The 19,416-nt window shown below is 50.9% G+C and overlaps 2 protein-coding genes across 3 annotated transcripts in view; both read right to left on the minus strand.

Annotated features, from left to right (window-relative positions):
• Window positions 1-257: 257 nt before the first annotated feature.
• Window positions 258-14,378, minus strand: GPS2 (G protein pathway suppressor 2). 2 transcript variants are annotated; one of them, XM_081168030.1, is made up of 11 exons: window positions 14,158-14,376; window positions 12,361-12,470; window positions 11,909-12,021; window positions 10,096-10,175; window positions 8,964-9,046; window positions 7,329-7,479; window positions 7,127-7,213; window positions 6,073-6,152; window positions 4,986-5,081; window positions 4,637-4,720; window positions 258-520 (listed from the first exon to the last, which is right to left on the minus strand). In XM_081168030.1, exons 1-11 carry the CDS (start codon window positions 14,249-14,251, stop codon window positions 434-436), a joined length of 1,065 nt encoding a protein of 354 aa, XP_081024156.1. In that variant the 5' UTR covers window positions 14,252-14,376; the 3' UTR covers window positions 258-433. The 2 variants fall into 2 exon arrangements, with proteins under 2 accessions (XP_081024156.1, XP_081024155.1); XM_081168029.1 differs by lacking the exon at window positions 258-520 and adding an exon at window positions 4,005-4,150 and having other exon boundaries at window positions 4,561-4,720; window positions 14,158-14,378.
• A 2,857-nt stretch (window positions 14,379-17,235) lies between these two features.
• The window catches only part of NEURL4 (neuralized E3 ubiquitin protein ligase 4), a gene marked incomplete at its 5' end in the record, with an annotated part of 67,548 nt that continues 65,367 nt past the window's right edge, over window positions 17,236-19,416 (minus strand). The window contains one exon of the mRNA XM_081167670.1: window positions 17,236-19,065. Within this exon, the coding sequence (XP_081023796.1) occupies window positions 18,861-19,065 (205 nt within the window). The 3' untranslated portion in view covers window positions 17,236-18,860. The remainder of the gene's footprint in view (window positions 19,066-19,416) is intronic.

Raw genomic sequence — 19,416 nt, forward strand, 5'->3', positions numbered from 1 at the left:
CCAGAACGTGATGGGCACCAGCTTGGGAGAAGTGTCATACTAGATTATGAGCGATGTGTGCAAAATTTGCTTGCTTTGCATACACTTGATTCCTTCTCTCCCTCCACTTAGAAATACAAATGAGAGTCCACTACCTTCCGGTCAGCTCTTACTGCCCAAAAGTTCTTGCTAATGTTTAGCCAGACTCTCCTGATTTCTGTTATCGGGGCAAGGTAGTAAGGGGGACGGGAACAGACCCAGGCACCGTTGAACGCTCCTCGAATTATACAAAGTTTTATTTAGAGTGCAATCTCTGTTTTCACAAATTACAGCAAAGAGAGAAGGGGAGAATAAAGCCACACACATGGTCATCCCACGTATATTTTCTTCCTTTGCGCTGGGACTTGGGCTGAGGTTCGGGGGGGGGGTCGAAGCAACGAGAGTGGGGAGGGGCTCACTTGTGGTAGAAGCGCTGGCCCTGTTGCGGGTGCTGGATGAATGGGTGCCGAGGTGCTGGCTGTGGGGAGGCCTGGAAACCAGACTGCAAGAGGGGAGAGAAAGAGATGTTAAAGGAAAGAAGTTTTCAGTGTACAGTGGTGCCTAGGTTCCTCAAACACCTTGCTTCCCAAACACCAAAAACCCAGAAGGAAGTGTTTCGGTTTTCGAACGTTTTTCAGAAGCAGAACGTCCGATGCGGCTGTCGGCTATTGTTTCCAGGGCGCCTGCACCAATCAGAAGCTGCGCCTTGGTTTTCAAACATTTCGGAAGTCAGATGGACTTTGGTGCCTTTGTTTTTGCTATTTGTTTTGCGTTTCTGTTTTTGGGGCTTTTTCGGTTAATTTGTTTTTGCGACTGTGTGAAACCCAGTCTACTGACTGACTGATTGATTGATTGATTGATTGATTGCGTGACTGTGGAAATAGATAAAAGCCCCCGCATCCAAACAATGACTATCAGAGCAGGTAAGAATTTTTTTAAAAAATTTATCATTACAATACTGTCTTATTTTATAGTACAGTACATTGTTTATTGCTTTCAATTTACAGATCAATGGCCTCGTTAAATAGTAAAATTCATGTTAAATTGCTATTTTAGGGGTTGTTTTTAAAAGTCTGGAACAAATTAATCCGTTTTGCATTACTTTCTATGGTAAAGTGCCCCTTGGTTTTGGAATGTTTTGGAACGGACTTCCGGAACGGATTGAGAAACAAGGTACCACTGTATATGAATTAACGGTCACAACCGGAAGGTTGTACAGCAATCCCTCATCTTGCGCAGGGGCTAAGTGGAAATCGTGGAGGATCCAACCCTTAGAATTGCCTAATGGGGGAGAGGGAGAGCGAGAGACAGCTGGTGAAACAAGGCAGGGAGCTAAAACGCTTTGTGCCAGCGTAATCCCGGCTCTCCGCCTGACTTGGGACTCGACTTGTGCTTTTCCAACCAGCCTGCCGTCAACCGTGTGTGGTTGACATCACACCCATCAAGCGTGCAGCAAGACGAGGGGTTACTGCCTTCGGTTTTCAGGCTGCTGGGTACTGGGTGGAAACTCCCAGTACGTTTCCGAGCACAATTGAAAGTGTTGGTGCTGACCTTGAAAGCCCAACACGGCCTCAAAGGCCCAGTAGACCTGAAGGAGCGTCTCCACCCCCATCTTTCAGCCGGACACTGATTTCCAGCTTTGATGGCCTTCTGGCGGTTCCCTCCCTGCGAGAAGCCAAGTCACAGGGAACCAGGCAGAGGGCCTTCTTGGTGGTGGCGCCCGCTGTGTGGAACACCCTCCCGTCAGATGTCAAGGAAATAAGCAACTACCTGATTTTTGGAAGACACCTGAAGGCGGCCCTGTTTAAAAGGTAAAGGGACCCCTGACCATTAGGTCCAGTCACAGACGACTCTGGGGTGCGGCGCTCATCTCGCTTTATTGGCTGAGGGAGCCAGGTCATGTGGCCAGCATGACTAAGCCGCTTCTGGCGAACCAGAGCAGCGCATGGAAACGCTGCTTACCTTCCCGCCAGAGCGGTACCTATTTATCTACTTGCACTTTGACATGCTTTCCAACTGCTAGGTTGACAGGAGCAGGGACCGAGCAACGGGAGCTCACCCCGTTGCGGCGATTCGAACCACCAAGTCCTAAGCTCTGTGGTTTAACCCACAGCGCCACCCGCGTCCCTAAAGCCCTGTTCAGGGAAGCTTTTAATATTTGATGAATTATTGTATTTTAATATTTTGTTGGAAGCCGCCCAGAGTGGCTGGGTAAACCCAGCCAGATGGGCGGGGTATAAATAATAAATAAATAATTATTATTATTATTATTATTATTATTATTATTATTATTATTATTATTATTATTATTATTATTATTAGTCTGGAGGGGCCCTGGGGTGCCGGTCAGGCTGTGGGCAGTCAGTGTCTCCGCATGGACACACTGCTCCTGCCCTGGGCCTCCGTATACATATATAAAGCTCTCTCCCGGCCAAACGGTCAGCTCCTCCCAGCCTGATCGAGTGTGCCTTCATGAGTTTATCATCTGTGTGCTAAATCACGCCACCCAAGGGCATAGCAGGGAAGAATTCTTGGTGCCGGCCTGTGGAACTCCCTTCCCCTGGAACCTTGCCAAGCAGCCAGCACTGTAAACCTCTCCATTTCTCTCTCTGTCCCTCCCCAACCCACCTTCCAGTCTACGCGGAAAGGGTTCAAAGCAGCAGAGGGTTCAGAACATACCAAACACTGAGCACGACGCGGTTTCCCTCCTGTTAAGGGGCGCAGATTATTTTTTAATAAAAGGAAGCCAGCCAGGCCTCCCACACTGCTCACACCTTTGGCGATGTTGTGCTTTGGTTTGTTTAACCCCTGCTGCTGTTTTTCATACCGAAACTAGGCTCAAGAATCCTACTGATAGTTTTGTGCTGTCTTGTTTGTTTGATCGGTTTATCTTTTTAATAGGAAGGTAGAGTAAAAATCCTGAAATTACGAACAGATTGTCTGAACTCCTTTCCCCGAGGAAGAGTCAGAAATACAGTTGTGTTTTTTAAAAAAATAAATACAATGGTACCTTGGTTCTCAAATTCCGAAAACCTGGAAGCATTCCAGTTTTTCAGAAGTCAAATGTCTGATGCGGCGTCGGCTATCGTTTCCGGAGCGCCTGCACCAATGAGAAGCTGCGCCTTGGTTTCCGAACATTTCGGAAGTCAAATGGACTTCCGGAACGGATTAAGTTTGGCGCTTTTGTTTTTGCTATTTATTTTGCGTTTTTGAGGCTTTTTAGTTTAATTTGTTTTTGTGACTGTGTGGAAGCCAGTTCAGCAACTGATTGATCGATTGTGCGACTGCAGAAATGGATAAAAGCCCCCCCATCCAAACAATGACCATCATCAGCGCAGGTAAGGGGAAAAAAATAATTAATACTGTCTTATTTATAGTACAGTACATTGATTATTGCTTAGATTTTATGGATCCGTGGTCTCATTAGATAGTAAAATTCATGTTAAATGGCTGTCTTAGGGGTTGTTTTCCAAAGTCTGGAACGGATTAATCCATTTTGCATTCCTTTCTATGGGAAAGTGCGCCTTAGTTTTGGAACGGACTCCCGGAACGGACTAAGTTTGAGAACCAAGGTACCACTGTAAAACAAATACAGTGTTGTATTCTAGTAAAGGTAAAGGGACCCCTGACCGTTAGATCCAGTGGCGGACGATTCTGGGGTTGCGGCGCTCATCTCGCTTTATTGGAGCTGGCGTACAGCTTCCGGGTCATGTGGCCAGCAGGACTAAGCCACTTCTGGCGAACCAGAGCAGCGCACGGAAACGCCATTTACCTTCCCGCCGGAGCGGTACCTATTTATCTACTTGCACTGGTGTGCTTTCGAACTGCTAGGTTGGCAGGAGCAGGGACCGAGCAACGGGAGCTCACCCCGTCGCGGGGATTCGAACCGCTGACCTTCTATTCGGCAAGCCCTAGGCTCTGTGGTTTAACCCACAGCGCCACCCGCGCATTCTAGTAGCCCCGCATAAATTGATGCACCAACATTGGCGGCATCCAACAGGAAGTGTGATTGGCGGCGGTTCTGCTGGCGCTTGGCCTTTTCAGTGGGGGCTCCCCATCTGTGGAATGACCCCCAACCTCAGACTGTACAGAGGCCAGAGGCTCACTAGGGAGGAGAACCACTCTGCATGCGCTCAGAGATACTGCTATCCGACCTAACCGGAAGAGTCCGCGACCACAAGGAGGAGGAGTATCAGGAAGAGTGGATTAAATTGAATGATTATTTAGTTAAATATGTTTAGTTAAATTAACTGAAAACAGCTTGCAGATACTTAATTGGCTTAGGATTTTATTTATGTTAAGTGATGAATTAATATGTTTAATTCCATAATATGAAGATTTAAGAATGTTAATGTTTAAGTTACAATTTCATAAGAATTGTGATTTGGAAAACCGTTAAAAGGACATGCAATGAAATTCAACCAAGGAGAAGTGAGGAAGTCACTTAACAAAGTTAATAAGTGTAATTTTCAATAAGATTACGATTTATGTTTGTTTGTTTATAAAATTGTGAAAACCAATAATTTTTTTTTTAAAAAAAACCCCAGAGGTACTGCCGTGGTACGGCAAGGCTTGGGATTGAGCTCTGCTCCCCCCACCCACCCAGCGAGATACTTACTGTGTGGGGCTGCTGTGGGGCAGTTCCGTGGGAGAAGCTGCCTGGAGAGGCTGGGCGGGCCGGGTGGGTGTACGCCAAACTGGGCTATAAGGGAGAGAAAGGGGGTGGGGGGGCCACAAATCAGCAAGCGGGAGAGAGCAGGAGGGAAAGGGGCTGGGCGTCGCGACGGAGGTGGGAGAGTCGCCCACCTGGGACGAGGAAAAGGAAAGCAAAATTCACAACAGGCCGAAAACAAGAGGATCCACGACAACACATTATGGGCACGGAAAACCGCGTAACTGGGAAGCGAAATAAAGAGGGGGAGTAGAAGCAGGAAGAGGGGCAACGCGCCTTCAGGTTCTGAGCTTACCTTGGCAGCTGTCTGCATCTGGACTGGGATTTGGGGGGCTTGTAGGAGGCCCTGGTTCGGGTGCAAGGCTTGGGGGTGCATCGGACGTAGGGTCGACTGGAGAGGAAAGGAGAGAGCGGAGGAATTAGACCACCTCCCAAGGTGAGAGGGAATGCACTCTGCACATGCACTGGTTATTTCACGGCCGAGTCCCGGCAAGCAGACGTTCTTCCCAGGCTCCTGTCCGGACTTAAAATTTACCCCTGTGCAGTTAGAAACAGTCAAGAACGGCTGCATTCGCAGCGCTGCGACGCCATTTTTATACAGTCGTGGCTTCCCCCCAAAGGATTCTGGGAGATGAGGGTCTTTATTTTTTTATTGGAGACCCGTATCCTCCTCAGACAGGTATTTCAGAGTGGTCCTGTATACCTGAAGGAGCGTCTCCACCTCCATCGTTCTGCCTGGACACTTGTGTTCTAGTAAAGGGAAAGGGAACCTGGACCGTAAGGTCCAGTCGTGGCCGACTATGGTGTTGCGGCGCTCATCTCGCTTTATTGGCCGAGGGAGCCGGCGTACAGCTTCCGGGTCATGTGGCCAGCATGACTAAGCCGCTTCTAGCGAACCAGAGCAGCGCACGGAAACGCCATTTACCTTCCCGCCAGAGTGGTACCTATCGATCTACTTGCACTTTGACGTGCTTTCGAACTGCTAGGTTGGCAAGAGCAGGGACCGAGCAATGGGAGCTCACCCCGTCATTGCGGGGATTCGAACCGCTGACCTTCTGATTAGTAAGTCCTAGGCTCTGTGGTTTAACCCACAGCGCCACCCGGGTCCCATACTGACTACTTAGGTTTGCGGCTGCTTCCCTGATGACGTACCACTGCCGTTTGGTTTTTAAAAATATTGTTAGCCATCTCGTAAGACCTCTGTGGGATAGCCCAGTCGGTAAGAGCATAGGGTTCTTCATCTCGTGGCCACGAGTTCAAGCCCCACGTTGGGGCCAGAAGATTCCTGCATTCCAGGGGGCTGGCGACCCCTGGGGTCCCTTTCCAACTCTACAAAAGAGCACGGACATTTTCAGAGAGCGATGCTGCGGGTGTGAACTCACCGAATCGGTAAATCCTGACTGCTGGTTTGCATGCTCCAGTTGTTTCTGCAGAGGGATGGCTGTGCTGGGAGGAATGAAACCTGGAAAGGGAAGGTTGAAAGAGCTAAGCGTGAGCCTTGCAAGGAAAGAAACAGGGCCTGGGAAGAAGTGTGGGGCTGGTTCATTTTCTCTTTCCTTTTTGGACAACATCTCCCAGCGCAGCTGCCCTGCCATCTCATGTCCATGGAGGTGCAGGTCAACTCTGTGTCCAGGGCAGCTGTCTGCCAGCTCCATCTGGTACGCAGGATGAGACCCTTCTTGCCCATGGACTGTCTCGCCAGAGTGGTGCATGCTCTGGTTATCTCTCGCTTGACTACTGCAATGCGCTCTACGTGGGGCTACCTTTGAAGGTGACTCGGAAACTACAACTAATCCAGAATGCGGCAGCTAGAATGGCTGGGAATGGCTGCGAAGACCACATAACACCAGTCCTGAAAGGCCTATGTTGGCTCCCAGGACGTTTCCAAGCACAATTCAAAGTGTTGGTGCTGACCTTGAAAGCCCTAAACGGCCTCAAAGGCCCAGTAGACCTGAAGGAGCGTCTCCACCTCCATCGTTCTTCCCAGACACTGAGGTCCAGCTCCGAGGGCCTTCTGGTGGTTCCCTCACTGCGAGAAGTGATGTTACAGGGAACCAGGCAGAGGGCCTTCTCGGTAGTGGCGCCCGCCCTGTGGAACGCCCTCCCATCAGATGTAAAGGAAATAAACAACTACCAGACTTTTGGAAGACATCTGAAGGCAGCCCTCTTTAGGGAAGCTTTTAATATTTGATGAATTATTGTATTTTAATATTTTGTTGGAATCTGCCCAGAGTGGCTGGGGAAACCCAGCGAGATGGGCGACGTAATAGTAATAATAATAATAATAATAATAATAATAATAATAATAATAATAATAGGATTTGCCAACCTCCAGCATGCTGTGGTCCATGGGGTCACGAAGAGTCGGACACGACTAAACAACTGCAGATTTATTATTATTATTATTAAGATTTGCCAGCCACTCTGCAGACTTACCAGGCTGAGCGGTGGGGAAGTGGCTGTGGATTGTGTAGCCGGGCTGCTGTTGCGGCAAGTACTGCATGGTGGGGAATGCAGAAGGCCCTGGAAGGGAAAGGAGAGGGGGGTGAAACCCCGGCCTGCTGTGCCCCCGCCACCCACGCCGCGGAGGGAAAGGGGTGCAGCGTGGCACCCGATCGCCCACGGGCTCCATCCTCACCTCGGATCGACTGGCTGCTGGCGTAGCTGACGGGCACTGTGTGCTGGCTCTGCCCCACGGCGTAAGGGCTGTGCCCGGACTGCCCGCCCTGGTACTGGCCGTGCTCTGCCGTGCTGGCGGGGAAAGTCGGCTGCGTGGCAAAGTGGCGAGACTGGGGAGACAAAGCACGCACAGAGACGTCCCTTATTTTTACCGCCAGGCACACCAAATCCGCCTCACAACTAACCGCTTTGTCTTATTTGCCACCCGACGTATTTCCACGTTTCCCTGCCGTAAACGGGCCTGTGGCGCTCGGAAGGAAGGGCGGCAATTCAATTTAATTAGTAACTCTCATAACAGCAGCAACAGCAAAGGCAGCGCTGCCGCCGTCCGCCATTTTGAAAGGGGAGCCATTTTGTGAGGGAAGAACCTAACCGTTTTGTCTTGTTTATATGGGGCATAAGCAGAATACTGCACTTGGAAGCAGCATCCAGGAGGAAACCGGGAAAATATCTGGGAAAATCCAGACGCATGGCAACCCATGTTGGCAGTGTTGTTTGTGCCGATTTCCCTTAAAAATAGCTCCAAAACATCCATTTTTGTTGAGATTTTGCCAAAAACAACCCCCACCCCGCAATAAAAAGCTCAACAACTTTTGTGTCCAGATTTTGAAACGTGGCAACCCTAGTTTATCATGTTATGTGGTTTTGTGCTGTAAACGTTGGGATCGAGGGCAGTATATAAATTTAAATAACAACCACCACGACAATAGAAAAGGCAGCGCTGCCACAGCCCGCCATTTTGTGAGGGAACATTGGGAAGAGAACGTTTGACTCTGCTCATGAAAAGCAAAATATAACCACTTCCTGGGGGAAAAGAAAATTGGGCTCAGCCCCTGGCACGGTTCTTGCTTGCTTAGGCAGGCCTGCCTTCGTGGCATTTTAACGGGCAATTTTTATTACGTATCATTTGTTTGAGACGCATGGCTTTTACTTCTACTCTGATAAATCTTATATCAATTTGGCTTTATATATAAGGCATACGCAACCGGTCAATTGCGGGGCTTTCCTGGTCGATCGTGTGATCCTGGTTGATCACACCCCCCCAAAAAAAACTCCACAATGGTCAATCCAAAGGGTAGATCACTGCCAGTTTTTTTATATAGTGGGAGTAGATCACAGTCTCTTGGGCATGGGTAGGCAAACTAAGGCCTGGGGGCCAGATCTGGCCCAATCGCTTTCTCAATCCGGCCCACGGACGGTCCGGGAATCAGCGTGTTTTTACATGAGTAGAATGTGTCCTTTTATTTAAAATGCATCTCTGGGTTATTTGTGGGGCATAGGAATTCGTTCATTCCCCCCCGCCAAATATAGTCTGGCCCCCCACAAGGTCTGAGGGACAGTGGACTGGCCCCCTGCTGAAAAAGTTTGCTGACCCCTGCTCTTGGGAGTTGGACATGCCTGTTTTATATTATCAGTTTTTTAAACGAATATTTCACATTGCATTTTGCAAACTGCTTAGAACGTTTCTGCTGATTAAGCAACGTGCCCCTCTTGCCAAATAAATTAGGTAATAAATCCTTCGAGGAATACTATGACTTCAGTATTGAATAAAGAGATCTGGTCTTTCCAGGAACGACTGGGGAGAGGCACTCACTGTGATCACTGGAGGTCCAAACATCTGCTTGGCTCGATCGGCGGATATCAAGGTGCCGGCCCGGTTATGGCCCCCGGGGCTCCCTGCGGAGAAAGGGAAGAAATCCCATTGACATCAACCCCTCCAAGCCGTCCAGAGGGTGAGAAAACTCCTTCCCAAAGGGGTGGACGGTCAAGTCTTCTCTTTCCTCCAATAAAAGACTCTCTGGAAGGGTGATGTGACGCAATATTTAATTGGGATCCGCCATTATGGGACAGAGATAAACAGTCATGGGGGAGGCGAGCTCTTAATTTGTTATCATATCTGTACTTCAAGCACAAATTGGCAAATCTCCCCTGAAAGACTAATGTTTGATGCAACCTGTCTGAGAAAATGAATGAGCAAACGCCTAGATTTTATTTCATCGGAACTGAGAGAAGATGGCGTCTGCCACCAGAGAAGGACTTTTGGATTGATTTGGCATAAACACCAGCATGTGAGGACATATTGCAAACAACAGACTTATCAGCTGCTAAAAAAGGAGAGTAATACAAACTTCACACAGAAAATAAAAAAGGAGAGTAATACAAACTTCACACAGAAGCATATCACTGCTCACTTCAGCTCGCCTGTGGAAACAACTCAGAGGCCATGAAGAAAGGAAGGATAACAACAGGAAGATTTAAAGAAGGAACTATTGGAAACTCAAGGCAGTAGAAACGTAAGATGATTGGAACCCCACTGAACTTGAAGCATGGGAAGCCCCAACAAAAAATTATAATTTGGCAAAATATTTGGACTATATGAGAGGTATTTGTATAATTTGGAATATGTAATGTGATCTGATCGGATTGTTAAAATGGAAAACTTAATAAAAATTATTTTTTTTTAAAAAAAAGTCTTCGCTTTCCTCCGCTCTCCCCTCTCCCATACCTGCAATCCTACCAAGGGAGGTACCTCAGAGGCTTTATACATGGAATGTCCTGGGTTCGAGCCCCGACATCTCTCGCTAAAACTGGACCGCAGGTGGAGACTGGCGGCCCAATTCAGCACAAGGCGACTCCAGGTGGGGAAAGCAGACCTGCCTGATCCGTGGCCGAACTCTAAGAGAATCCTCTCAATGCGCCGCCGACGCGGCCAAAAAGAAACGCACCTTGCATGTTGAGGATGTGAGCCCCTGCGTGGACGGCCATTCCTTGCTGGTAAGCGGCTGCCGTCAGCGTCGTCATGTCGCTGTGGACAGGAGGAAGGAGGTCAGTAAAGCGCCTGCAATAACAGCGGCGATGAAACCCAACTCAGAAAGAAACAGATCTTTGCCGGCGCCTGCTCTCGCCATTCGCTGCCCCTTTTGCAGAAGGCAGGGGAGAACTGAGTCGGTCGTGGGCTGCCTTCACGGTTTCCCCCACACAGTGATTTTTGCGTACTGCACACACACACAACACAATTCACGAAATATTGCCAGGTCAAAAATTATGAAACTGGTACAGTTGTACCTCAGAAGTTGAACGGAATCCGTTCCAGAAGTCCGTTCTGACTTCCAAAACATTCGGAAACTAAGGCACAGGTTCCGATTAGCTGCAGGAAGCTCCTGCAGCCAATCAGAAGTTGCAGAACCCGCGTTGGACGTTCGGGTTCCAAAGAACGTTTGCAAACTGGAACACTCACTTCCGGATTTGCGGCGTTCAGGAACCAAAACGTTTGAGTCACAAGGCGTTCAAATTCTGAGGTACGATTGTATCATGATACGGACTTCAAACCGGTTTTGGACGATATATGAACGTCATTATTTTATTTTATTCTTTGAATTTCTATATCACTTTATATTTTAAAGAAAAAGTTCAAAGCAGTTTACAGCAGGGGTCGGCAAGGTTTACCTCACCTGGGTGAGCTCACTCCTGCGGAGATCGCTCCATGGGCTGGATCGTGTCAACTGAATCCCCGCTGTGCGCTGTGCTAGTTTAGCGCAGTGTGTAGGGACTCGCTGAGCAAGCGGCTTGGTTCAGGGGCGGCTAGTGGGCCGTTTAAACAACCCCCATGGACCGACCACTTGCGGCCCATGGACCACAGGTTTAAAGGTAAAGGGACCCCTGACCATTAGCTCCAGTCATGACCGACTCGGAGGTTTCATGCTCATCTTGCTTTATTGGCCGAGGGAGCCAGCGTTTGTCCGCAGAAAGCTTCTGGGTCATGTGGCCAGCAGGACTAAGCTGCTTCTGGCGAACCAGAGCAGCGCACGGAAACGCCGTTTACCTTCCCGCCGGAGTGGTACCTATTTATCTACTTGCACTTTGACGTGCTTTCGAACTGTTAGCTTGGCAGGAGCAGGGACTGAGCAACGGGAGCTCACCCCGCCATGGGGATTCGAACCGCCGACCTTCTGATCGGCAAGTCCTAGGCTCTGGGGTTTAACCCACAGCGCCACCCACGTCCCGACCCCTGGTTTACAGCATATTAAATCAATAAAACATAAATAAAACAATCTGAAGAAAATCAAATATACAGTCAAATCAACATAACATCGCCCAGCCCTATGTGGAGGCCAGCATTCCAGGCACGCTCACACCACAGAACAGGCTGTGGGCAGTTTTATTTTCAATTCCTTGCCTAATAACTCCTAAGCACGGAATTCGCCTTTTTCTTTTAGAAGACACCTTTTAGAAGACAAACTTTTAGAAGACACCTGAAGGCAGCCCTTTTTAGGGAAGCTTTTAATGTTTAATAGGTTATTGTGTTTTAGTGTTTTGCTGGAAGCCGCCCAGAGTGGCTGGGGAAACCCAGCCAGATGGGCGGGGTATAAATAATAAATTATTATTATTATATTATTATTATTTTTCACAGCAGCCAAACACTGGCTCAACATCTCCACGAGGCTCCTGCTCGGTCACAGCCAGTTCAGAACCCACCAACATCAACACACAGTTAGGATTTCGCCCTCTGCCTCGCTAGACGCTTGTGATCTCGCCAACCTTTGCTCCTTGCGCCGTCGTTTCTCCTCCTCGTGAAGCACTTTTTTCAGCTGAAGGAAAAGCTGGTGTTTCTCCTCCTGTAGGGCGAGCAGTTTCTCTTCCAGCTTCATGATCTGCGGGTGGAAAAGGGGTCGGAGGTGAGCTGGGGTGTCTCCAGGGACGGAGAAGAGGAGTTTGGATTTGATATCCTGCCTTTCACTCCCTTTAAGGAGTCTCAAAGCAGCTCACATTCTCCTTTCCCTTCCTCCCCCACAACAAACACTCTGTGAGGTGAGTGGGGCTGAGAGACTTCAAAAAAGTGAGACTAGCCCAAGGTCACCCAGCAGCTGCAGGTGGAGGAGCGGAGATGCGAACACGGTTCCCCAGATTAGGAGACTACCGCTCTTAACCACTATACCACACTGGCTCTCTCACACTGGAGACCTGCCAAAACACAGGGCCACCCCACAGACCTGCTCCTTCGTCTCCTCCAGGGACATCCGCTCTTCCATCTCCTTCTTCCGACGCCTCTCCTGTTCCTCCTTCATCTTCTGCTCCATCATCTTGTCGACTTCTTCCTCCTCTGCAGGACGAGGGGGAAAGGCATAATAATAATAATAATAATAATAATAATAATAATAATACTTTATTTATACCCCGCCCATCTGGCTGGGTTTCCCCAGCCACTCTGGGCGGCTTCCAACAGAATATTAAAACACAATAATCTATTAAACATTAAAAGCTTCCTTAAACAGGGAGGAATTACCTTCCCAAAATGCAACTTCCATGGAGCCTCAATTCATTTCAAGACTTCTTCAGGTTCTGCACTACTTAGGCAGGAAGAACCAGTTGCACAAATATAAAATGGCGGACACCTGGCTTGCCAGTGATCCTTGTGAAAAGGATCTAGGGATCTTGGTGGACCACAAGCTTAACATGAGCCCACAATGTGATGCAGCAGCAAAAAAGGCCAATGCTATTCTAGGCTGCATCAATGGAAGTCTAGTGTCCAGATCAAGGGAAGGAATAAGGTAAAGGGACCCCTGACTGTTAGGTCCAGTTGTGGCCGACTCTGGGGTTGTGGCGCTCATCTCGCTTTACTGGCCGAGGGAGCCGGCGTACAGCTTCTGGGTCATGTGGCCAGCATGACTAAGCTGCTTCTGGCCAACCAGAGCAGCGCACGGAAACGCCGTTTACCTTCCCGCCGGAGTGGTACCTATTTATCTACTTGCACTTTGACATGCTTTCGAACTGCTAGGTTGGCAGGAGCAGAGACTGAGCAACGGGAGCTCACTCCGTCGCGGGGATTCGAACCGCCGACCTTACGATCGGCAAGCCCTAGGCTCTGTGGTTTAACCCACAGCGCCACCCGTGTCCCAAGGGAAAGAACAGTCCCGCTCTATTCTGCCTTGGTCAGACCACACCTGGAAGACGGTATCCAGTTCTGGGCACCACAATTTAAGGAGGATACTGGCAAGCTGGAATATGTGCAGAGGAGAGTGACCAAGATGGTCAAAGGTCTGGAAAACAAGCCTTATGAAGAACGGTTGAGGGAATTGGGTATGTTGAGCCTGGAAAAGAGGGAACTGGGAGGAGATCTGACAGCCACCTTCAAATCTCTGAAGGGCCGTCGCATGGAAGATGGAGCAATCTAATTTTCTCCTGCTCTGGAGGGTCGGATAGATTAAAGTTGCAAGGAAGGAGATTGGGACTAGACTTCAGGAAGAGTTTTCTGACCGGAAGAGCCGTTTGACAGGGGAAGCATCTTCCTGGGATGATGACGGGCTCTTCTTCCTTGGAGGTTTTTAAGCAGAGGGTGGAAGGTCTTGGAAGTGTCAGCTGGGATTCCCGCATTGCAGGGGGTTGGGTTGGATGACCTCTGGGGTCCCCTCCAACTCTACAATCCTGGGATTTCCCCCCAGCAGGTCACCGGGGGTCGGCCGCTGCCTCCTCCCAGCCTAGCCTACCTGGCACCGGGTTGGAGTTGTGGGGATTGCGCGCCGCCTTGAGCACCTTGCAGGAGGCGGGATACAAACTCAAATGCAGGTACATGCAAATGCATGCAAATGAAAATGCAAATGCAAGTACATGTAAATACATGCAAATGAAAATGCAAATGCTAGTACATGCAAATACAAATGCAAATACAAGTACATGTAAATACATGCAAATGCAAATGCTAGTACATGCAACTGCATGCAAATGAAAACAGAAATGCAAGTGCATGCAAATGCATGCAAATAACCCCCTCCCCCGTCTCTCTCTCTCACCCTGCCGCTTCCTCTCTCTCTCCACCATGACGTGCCGGTGCAAGGCGCGGGCCATGGCCGAGCTCAGCTTCGGCCTCTCCAGCAGCGCCGGCATGGCGGCCTCTCCGGCTCCCCGGGGCGCCCGGGACCCAAGGCGGAGAAGGAGGCTCCTCGGAGGCCGCGGGGAAGGAGAAGGAGAAGCAGCAGCCCGGGAGAGGCGACGCCAACACCCCGCGCGGCTTCCTCTTCCGGGTCACAGCCGCCCCGCCCCCCCCGCCGGGGACCCAGGAGTCCGGGCAGGCTCCACCCCCGCAACTGGCTGAGAGAGGGACCCAGGAGTCCGGGAAAGGGCTCCTCGCTCTTCCTCAACTGAGAGGGGGACTCAGGAGTCCGGGAAAGGGATCCCCGCTCTCCCCCAACTGAGAAAGGGACCCAGGAGTCCGGGACTGGGCTCCATGTTCTCCCCCAGCTGAGAGGGGAACCCAGGAGTCCGGGAGAGGGCTGCCCCACCTCCCCCAACTGAGAGGGGGACCCAGGAGTCCGGGACTGGGCTCCATGTTCTCCCCCAACTGAGAGAGGGACCCAGGAGTCCGGGACTGGGCTGCCTCCTCTCCCCCAACTGAGAGAGGGACTCAGGAGTCCGGGAGAGCGCTGCCCCACCTCCCCCAGCTGAGAGGGGGACCCAGGAGTCCGGGAAAGAGCTCAATGCTCTCCCCCAACTGAGAGAGGGACTCAGGAGTCCGGGAGAGCGCTACCCCACCTCCCCCAACTGAGAAAGGGGCCCAGGAGTCCGGGACTGGGCTCAATGCTCTCCCCCAACTGAGAGAGGGACCCAGGAGTCCGGGACTGGCTGCCCGCTCTCCCCCAACTAAGAGGGGGACCCAGGAGTCCGGGAAAGGGCTGCCCCACCTCCCCCAACTGAGAGAGGGACCCAGGAGTCTGGGCAGGCTCCACCACCCCCACTGGCTGAAGCGGAACCAGGAGTCCGGGAAAGGGATCCCAACTCTCCCCCCAACTGAGAGAGGGACCCAGGAGTCCGGGAAAGGGCTCCCCGCTCTCCCCCAACCGAGAGAGGGACCCAGGAGTCCGGGAAAGGGCTGCCCCCTCTCCCCCAACTGAGAGGGGGACCCAGGAGTCCGGGCAGGCTCCACACACCCCCACTGGCTGAAGGGGACCCAGGAGTCCGGGAAAGGGATCCCAACTCTCCCCCCAACTGAGAGAGGGACCCAGGAGTCCCGTGCGCTCCGGCGCAGAGGGGAAGGGACCCAGGCGTCCGAGAGGGCGGAAGAGCCCAGCCACTTGTGGCACCCCCCCCCCATTAAAAAAATGGGGTGGTGGTTCTAATTTTAAGCTGCTATTGTGCTTTTCGCCAGAAAGAGACAATGATTTTAAATTATGTTTATGATATGTGAAAAATATATATTCGAGAAAATAAAATAAGCCCGATTTTTTTTCTTTTCAAGCAGTAAGAGATGTCCTCAGCTTCACTGGAGTTGCAGATAGAAAACCTTTGCTGAGTTCGAATCTGGAGACCAGTCATACCTGCTTCTGTGATCTCCCTTCGCTAATGGAAGGGGCTTAACATTGTTTGATTTGATTTTCCACATTTCTATGCAGAAGACACTAAAAATGAATTTAAGGCAGGCTTCTTCAACCTCGGCCCTCCAGATGTTTTGAGACTACAATTCCCATCATCCCTGACCACTGGTCCTGGTAGCTAGGGATCATGGCCAAAACATCTGGATTAAGCCTGGATTAAGCTGTGAACCCCATCTCTAGGCTCACGTTCTGTACTTGTGTAAATAAACCATCTACCCCAAAGACATTGCAATTCTCTGATGTGACTCATTTCCCAAAAGCAACCACAAACCTTGGGTGCCTGGAACTCCCCTAAACCTTGTTCCACTCAAGAGATTTTGGGTGGCAGGCAATGATTTATTAAGGAAGGAAATGTGCTTTCCCGCCACGCCCACTCGCAAAGTCTCCCTGCAGCCAGAGTCGGGCCCGCCAAGTGGCAAGGAGTGACACAGGCTCAGCGCCTATGGAGATGTCCTAAAGGTAAAGGGACCCCGACCATTAGGTCCAATCGTGGCTGACTCTGGGGTTGCGGCGCTCATCTCGCTTTATTGGCCGAGGGAGCCGGTGTACGGCTTCCAGGTCATGTGGCCAGCATGACTAAGCTGCTTCTGGCGAACCAGAGCAGCGCACGGAAATGCCGTTTACCTTCCCGCCGGAGTGGTACCTATTTATCTACTTGCACTTTCGAACTGCTAGGTTGGCAGGAGCAGGGACTGAGCAACGGGAGCTCACCCCGTCATTGCGGGGATTCGAACCGCCGACCTTCTGATCGGCAAGTCCTAGGATCTGTGGTTTAACCCACAGCGCCACCTGCGTCCCACCATGGAGATGTCCATACCTTCTTGCAAATCACGGGGAAGGCCTGTGGCTCACAGAAGGTCCCAGGTCAAATGCCCGGGTTAGGGTGAGAAGATGCTGCCAGTCCGTGCTGGGATGCAAGGCAGTTTTCGGATGCTGCTTCCAAGCTCTTGCTGACCCAATGGTGGATGGGAAAAGAGCAGAAAGGGCTCACCCCACAATCATCTGCGGCGCCACCCCAAAATAAGGTATTTCAACGAGTCCCATGCAAAGCAAATTTTGTGGCATTTGGGACCTTTTAGTTTAAGGGACGACACGATAGAAGCTTATAAAATTAAGTGTGCCAAAGGGAAAGTTTTCCTCCAAACACAGGAAATCGTGGGTCTCCCATGAACGGTGGAAGATTTAGGAAAAGGAGGAAGACGTACTTGCTCATCCAGGAACTGCGGAACTCCCTGCCACAGGAGGCCGACTCGGGTGGTTTTAAAAGGGGATTGGAAAATTCCTGGAGGAGGAGAGGGCTATCGGTGGCTGTGCTCTCCTGTCGCAGTTGAAGCCGGCGATGCTTCTGGGTACGAGTTGCTGGAAACTGCAGGCAAGGGGGGAGGGATCTTGTGTTCGAATCCTGGGTGCAGGTTTCCCAATGAGGCATCCGGTTGGCCACTTTGAGAAGGGGATGCTGGACTGACTTAGGTTGTAGGAAAAAGAGACACGGACACTGAACCAGCTGAATCCTGGTTTATAAACCCTTGCAAGGAACTTGGGGAGAAACGCACTGTACAACCTTTGAAACTTTTGTTCAAAAAAAAAGAAAAAAAAAAGGAAACGAAGTTTTTTTACAGAGGTAAAAAAAGCAAAACACCCCAATGCATGTCATTTTCCAACAAATAAAGTGAAAAAGCAGCATAAATACCATTTAAAATATATATAAATCAAAGGGGGGCGGGGTGGGCATTAAAAGCCATTTACCCTTTCGCCCCTCAAGAAAATTCACATTTTTTTTAAATTTTAATTTGACAACCAACACAAGGTTTTAAATAAATAAGGGAAGGGAGAGGAGGGGGGGAATAATAGGCTTGAGAAGGAAAAATGGGTGTTCACACACACTTGAGAAGTGAGTGCTGGGCTCCTTCAGGATAAAAAGAGCAAGGAAATTTATTTTTTTGGGGGGGGAGAGGGCGATGTGCTTGTTGTACGGGGAACAGGGAGGGTCAGAAGAAAGGAGGAATCACCGGAGTCTTCTCTGGAGAGAAATCGTGGTACGGGTGGCGAGTTCGAGAAGCTGGGTGTGAAATTTGATAAATCCATGTCTCTTCTCTTACGTGGGAATAACTGGAGGGAAATCGTGGTACGGGTGTTGAGTTCGAGAAGCTAGGCGTGAAATTTGAGAAATCCATGTCTCTCCCCCCCCCCCCGGAACCCACCCTTGAAACCTTCCACGGGGTTAAGAGCTTGTTCACAGGCTGCGTTAATTAAACACACACACACACACACACACCATTCCACGCCTTATTCCACGACCTTCTTGGGGGCGGTACACAGAGTTGGTGCAGAAGGCTGAAGAAAGAGGGTGGTGGTGGGGAGGATGAAAAAGAAGGACCCCCATTAAAAACAGGCACGCGTACTAAGGAGGAAAGAGACCCACGCCTGGGGGGCGAGTGCGAATCTGCACCTCTGCTTTCTCTTCCGGGGAGGGGGCAGCGGCTGGGTCAACCCCTGCCCCCTTCACACACCCCTCCTGAAATGTCCGATCCTGTCACAATGCAGCCGTCGAAGAAAAAGAGAGGGGGCCGATATCACCCCCCCCAAACCCCCCACTTTCTATCCTTTCCCAATGAACAGACTCAACTTGGCAGGAAGGGCGAGTTTGGAAGGGAGGGAGGAAAAGGGTGAATTTTGCCGGTATAGAAACTCCTGGGCGTTCCAGAAAGAGCCCCCGCACCCCAGAATCTGCAAAAGTCCTTTTGTGGCAACTAATTCCCCTGCCCCGCTTACCCCAAAACCCCCCTCCCCTCATGCTCTTAAATACAAGGCTCAACTCAACACTCCCCAAACATACCACCCCCCCCCCAAGTTTAGCTTGTCTCTGTGCAAAAAAAGGAAAGGTTGGGGGGGTAGAAGAAGCAGCCGTCTGTGGCCACAGGGGGGCGACGCCGTCCTCTGCCCCACTGGGGGGGGGGCAGTCTCTTGTGCCTGTCGATCGCCGTAGCTGTCGTCCCCCCCCCCAGTCTGTGCGTAGTAGGGGGTCGGGGGTTTTGTTTTTTGGCAACAGCCGCTACCCCTGCCGCTCTTCCTCGCCGAACGCCGTGGCGTCGTCATCGTCAGCGCTCCTGGGCGGGAGGCGGTCCTCATTCCACGCGGACGAGGAGCCCGTAGAGGACAGTAGCACCTTTCTCCTTGGTGACCCACTCGATGTCGGCGCTGCTGAAGCGGGGGTCCAGGGGCTCGGGGGCCGCCAGCGACTGGGCGCAGACTTTGTAGGACCCGGGGCGGACGCACACCTGGAAGGCCACCTGGGCTGAGTGCTGCCGGTGGGACTTTGGGTCTTTGAATCTGCGGGAGAGAAGGCGGGCAGAATCAGGGGGCCGTGAGGTCGGCAGGAGCACCCAATAATAATAATAAAATTTTATTTATATCCCAGGACACAGGTGGCGCTGTGGGTTAAACCACAGAGCCTAGGACTTGCCGATCAGAAGGTCGGCGGTTCGAATCCCGCAATGATGGGGTGAGATCCCGTTGCTCGGTCCCTGCTCCTGCCAACCTAGCAGTTCGAAAGCACGCCATTACAAGTAGATAAATAGGTACCACTCCGGCGGGAAGGTAAACGGCGTTTCCGTGCGCTGCTCTGGTTCGCCAGAAGCGGCTTAGTCATGCTGGCCACATGACCCGGAAGCTGTACGCCGG

This window comes from Podarcis bocagei (genome assembly GCF_964188305.1).
Source record: "Podarcis bocagei genome assembly, chromosome: 13".
Taxonomy (NCBI): domain Eukaryota; kingdom Metazoa; phylum Chordata; class Lepidosauria; order Squamata; family Lacertidae; genus Podarcis; species Podarcis bocagei.

Bases quoted from the DNA above. Each gene is read 5' to 3' on its own strand.
- GPS2 (XM_081168029.1), bottom strand. From the start codon at position 14,251: ATGCCGGCGCTGCTGGAGAGGCCGAAGCTGAGCTCGGCCATGGCCCGC. The intron at 7,480-8,963 runs GTGAGTGCCTCT...TTGTCTCCCCAG, and splicing joins TTGGACCTCCAGTGATCACA to TCTCGCCACTTTGCCACGCA. The intron at 6,153-7,126 runs GTAAGTCTGCAG...TTCCCTTTCCAG, and splicing joins CTTCCCCACCGCTCAGCCTG to GTTTCATTCCTCCCAGCACA.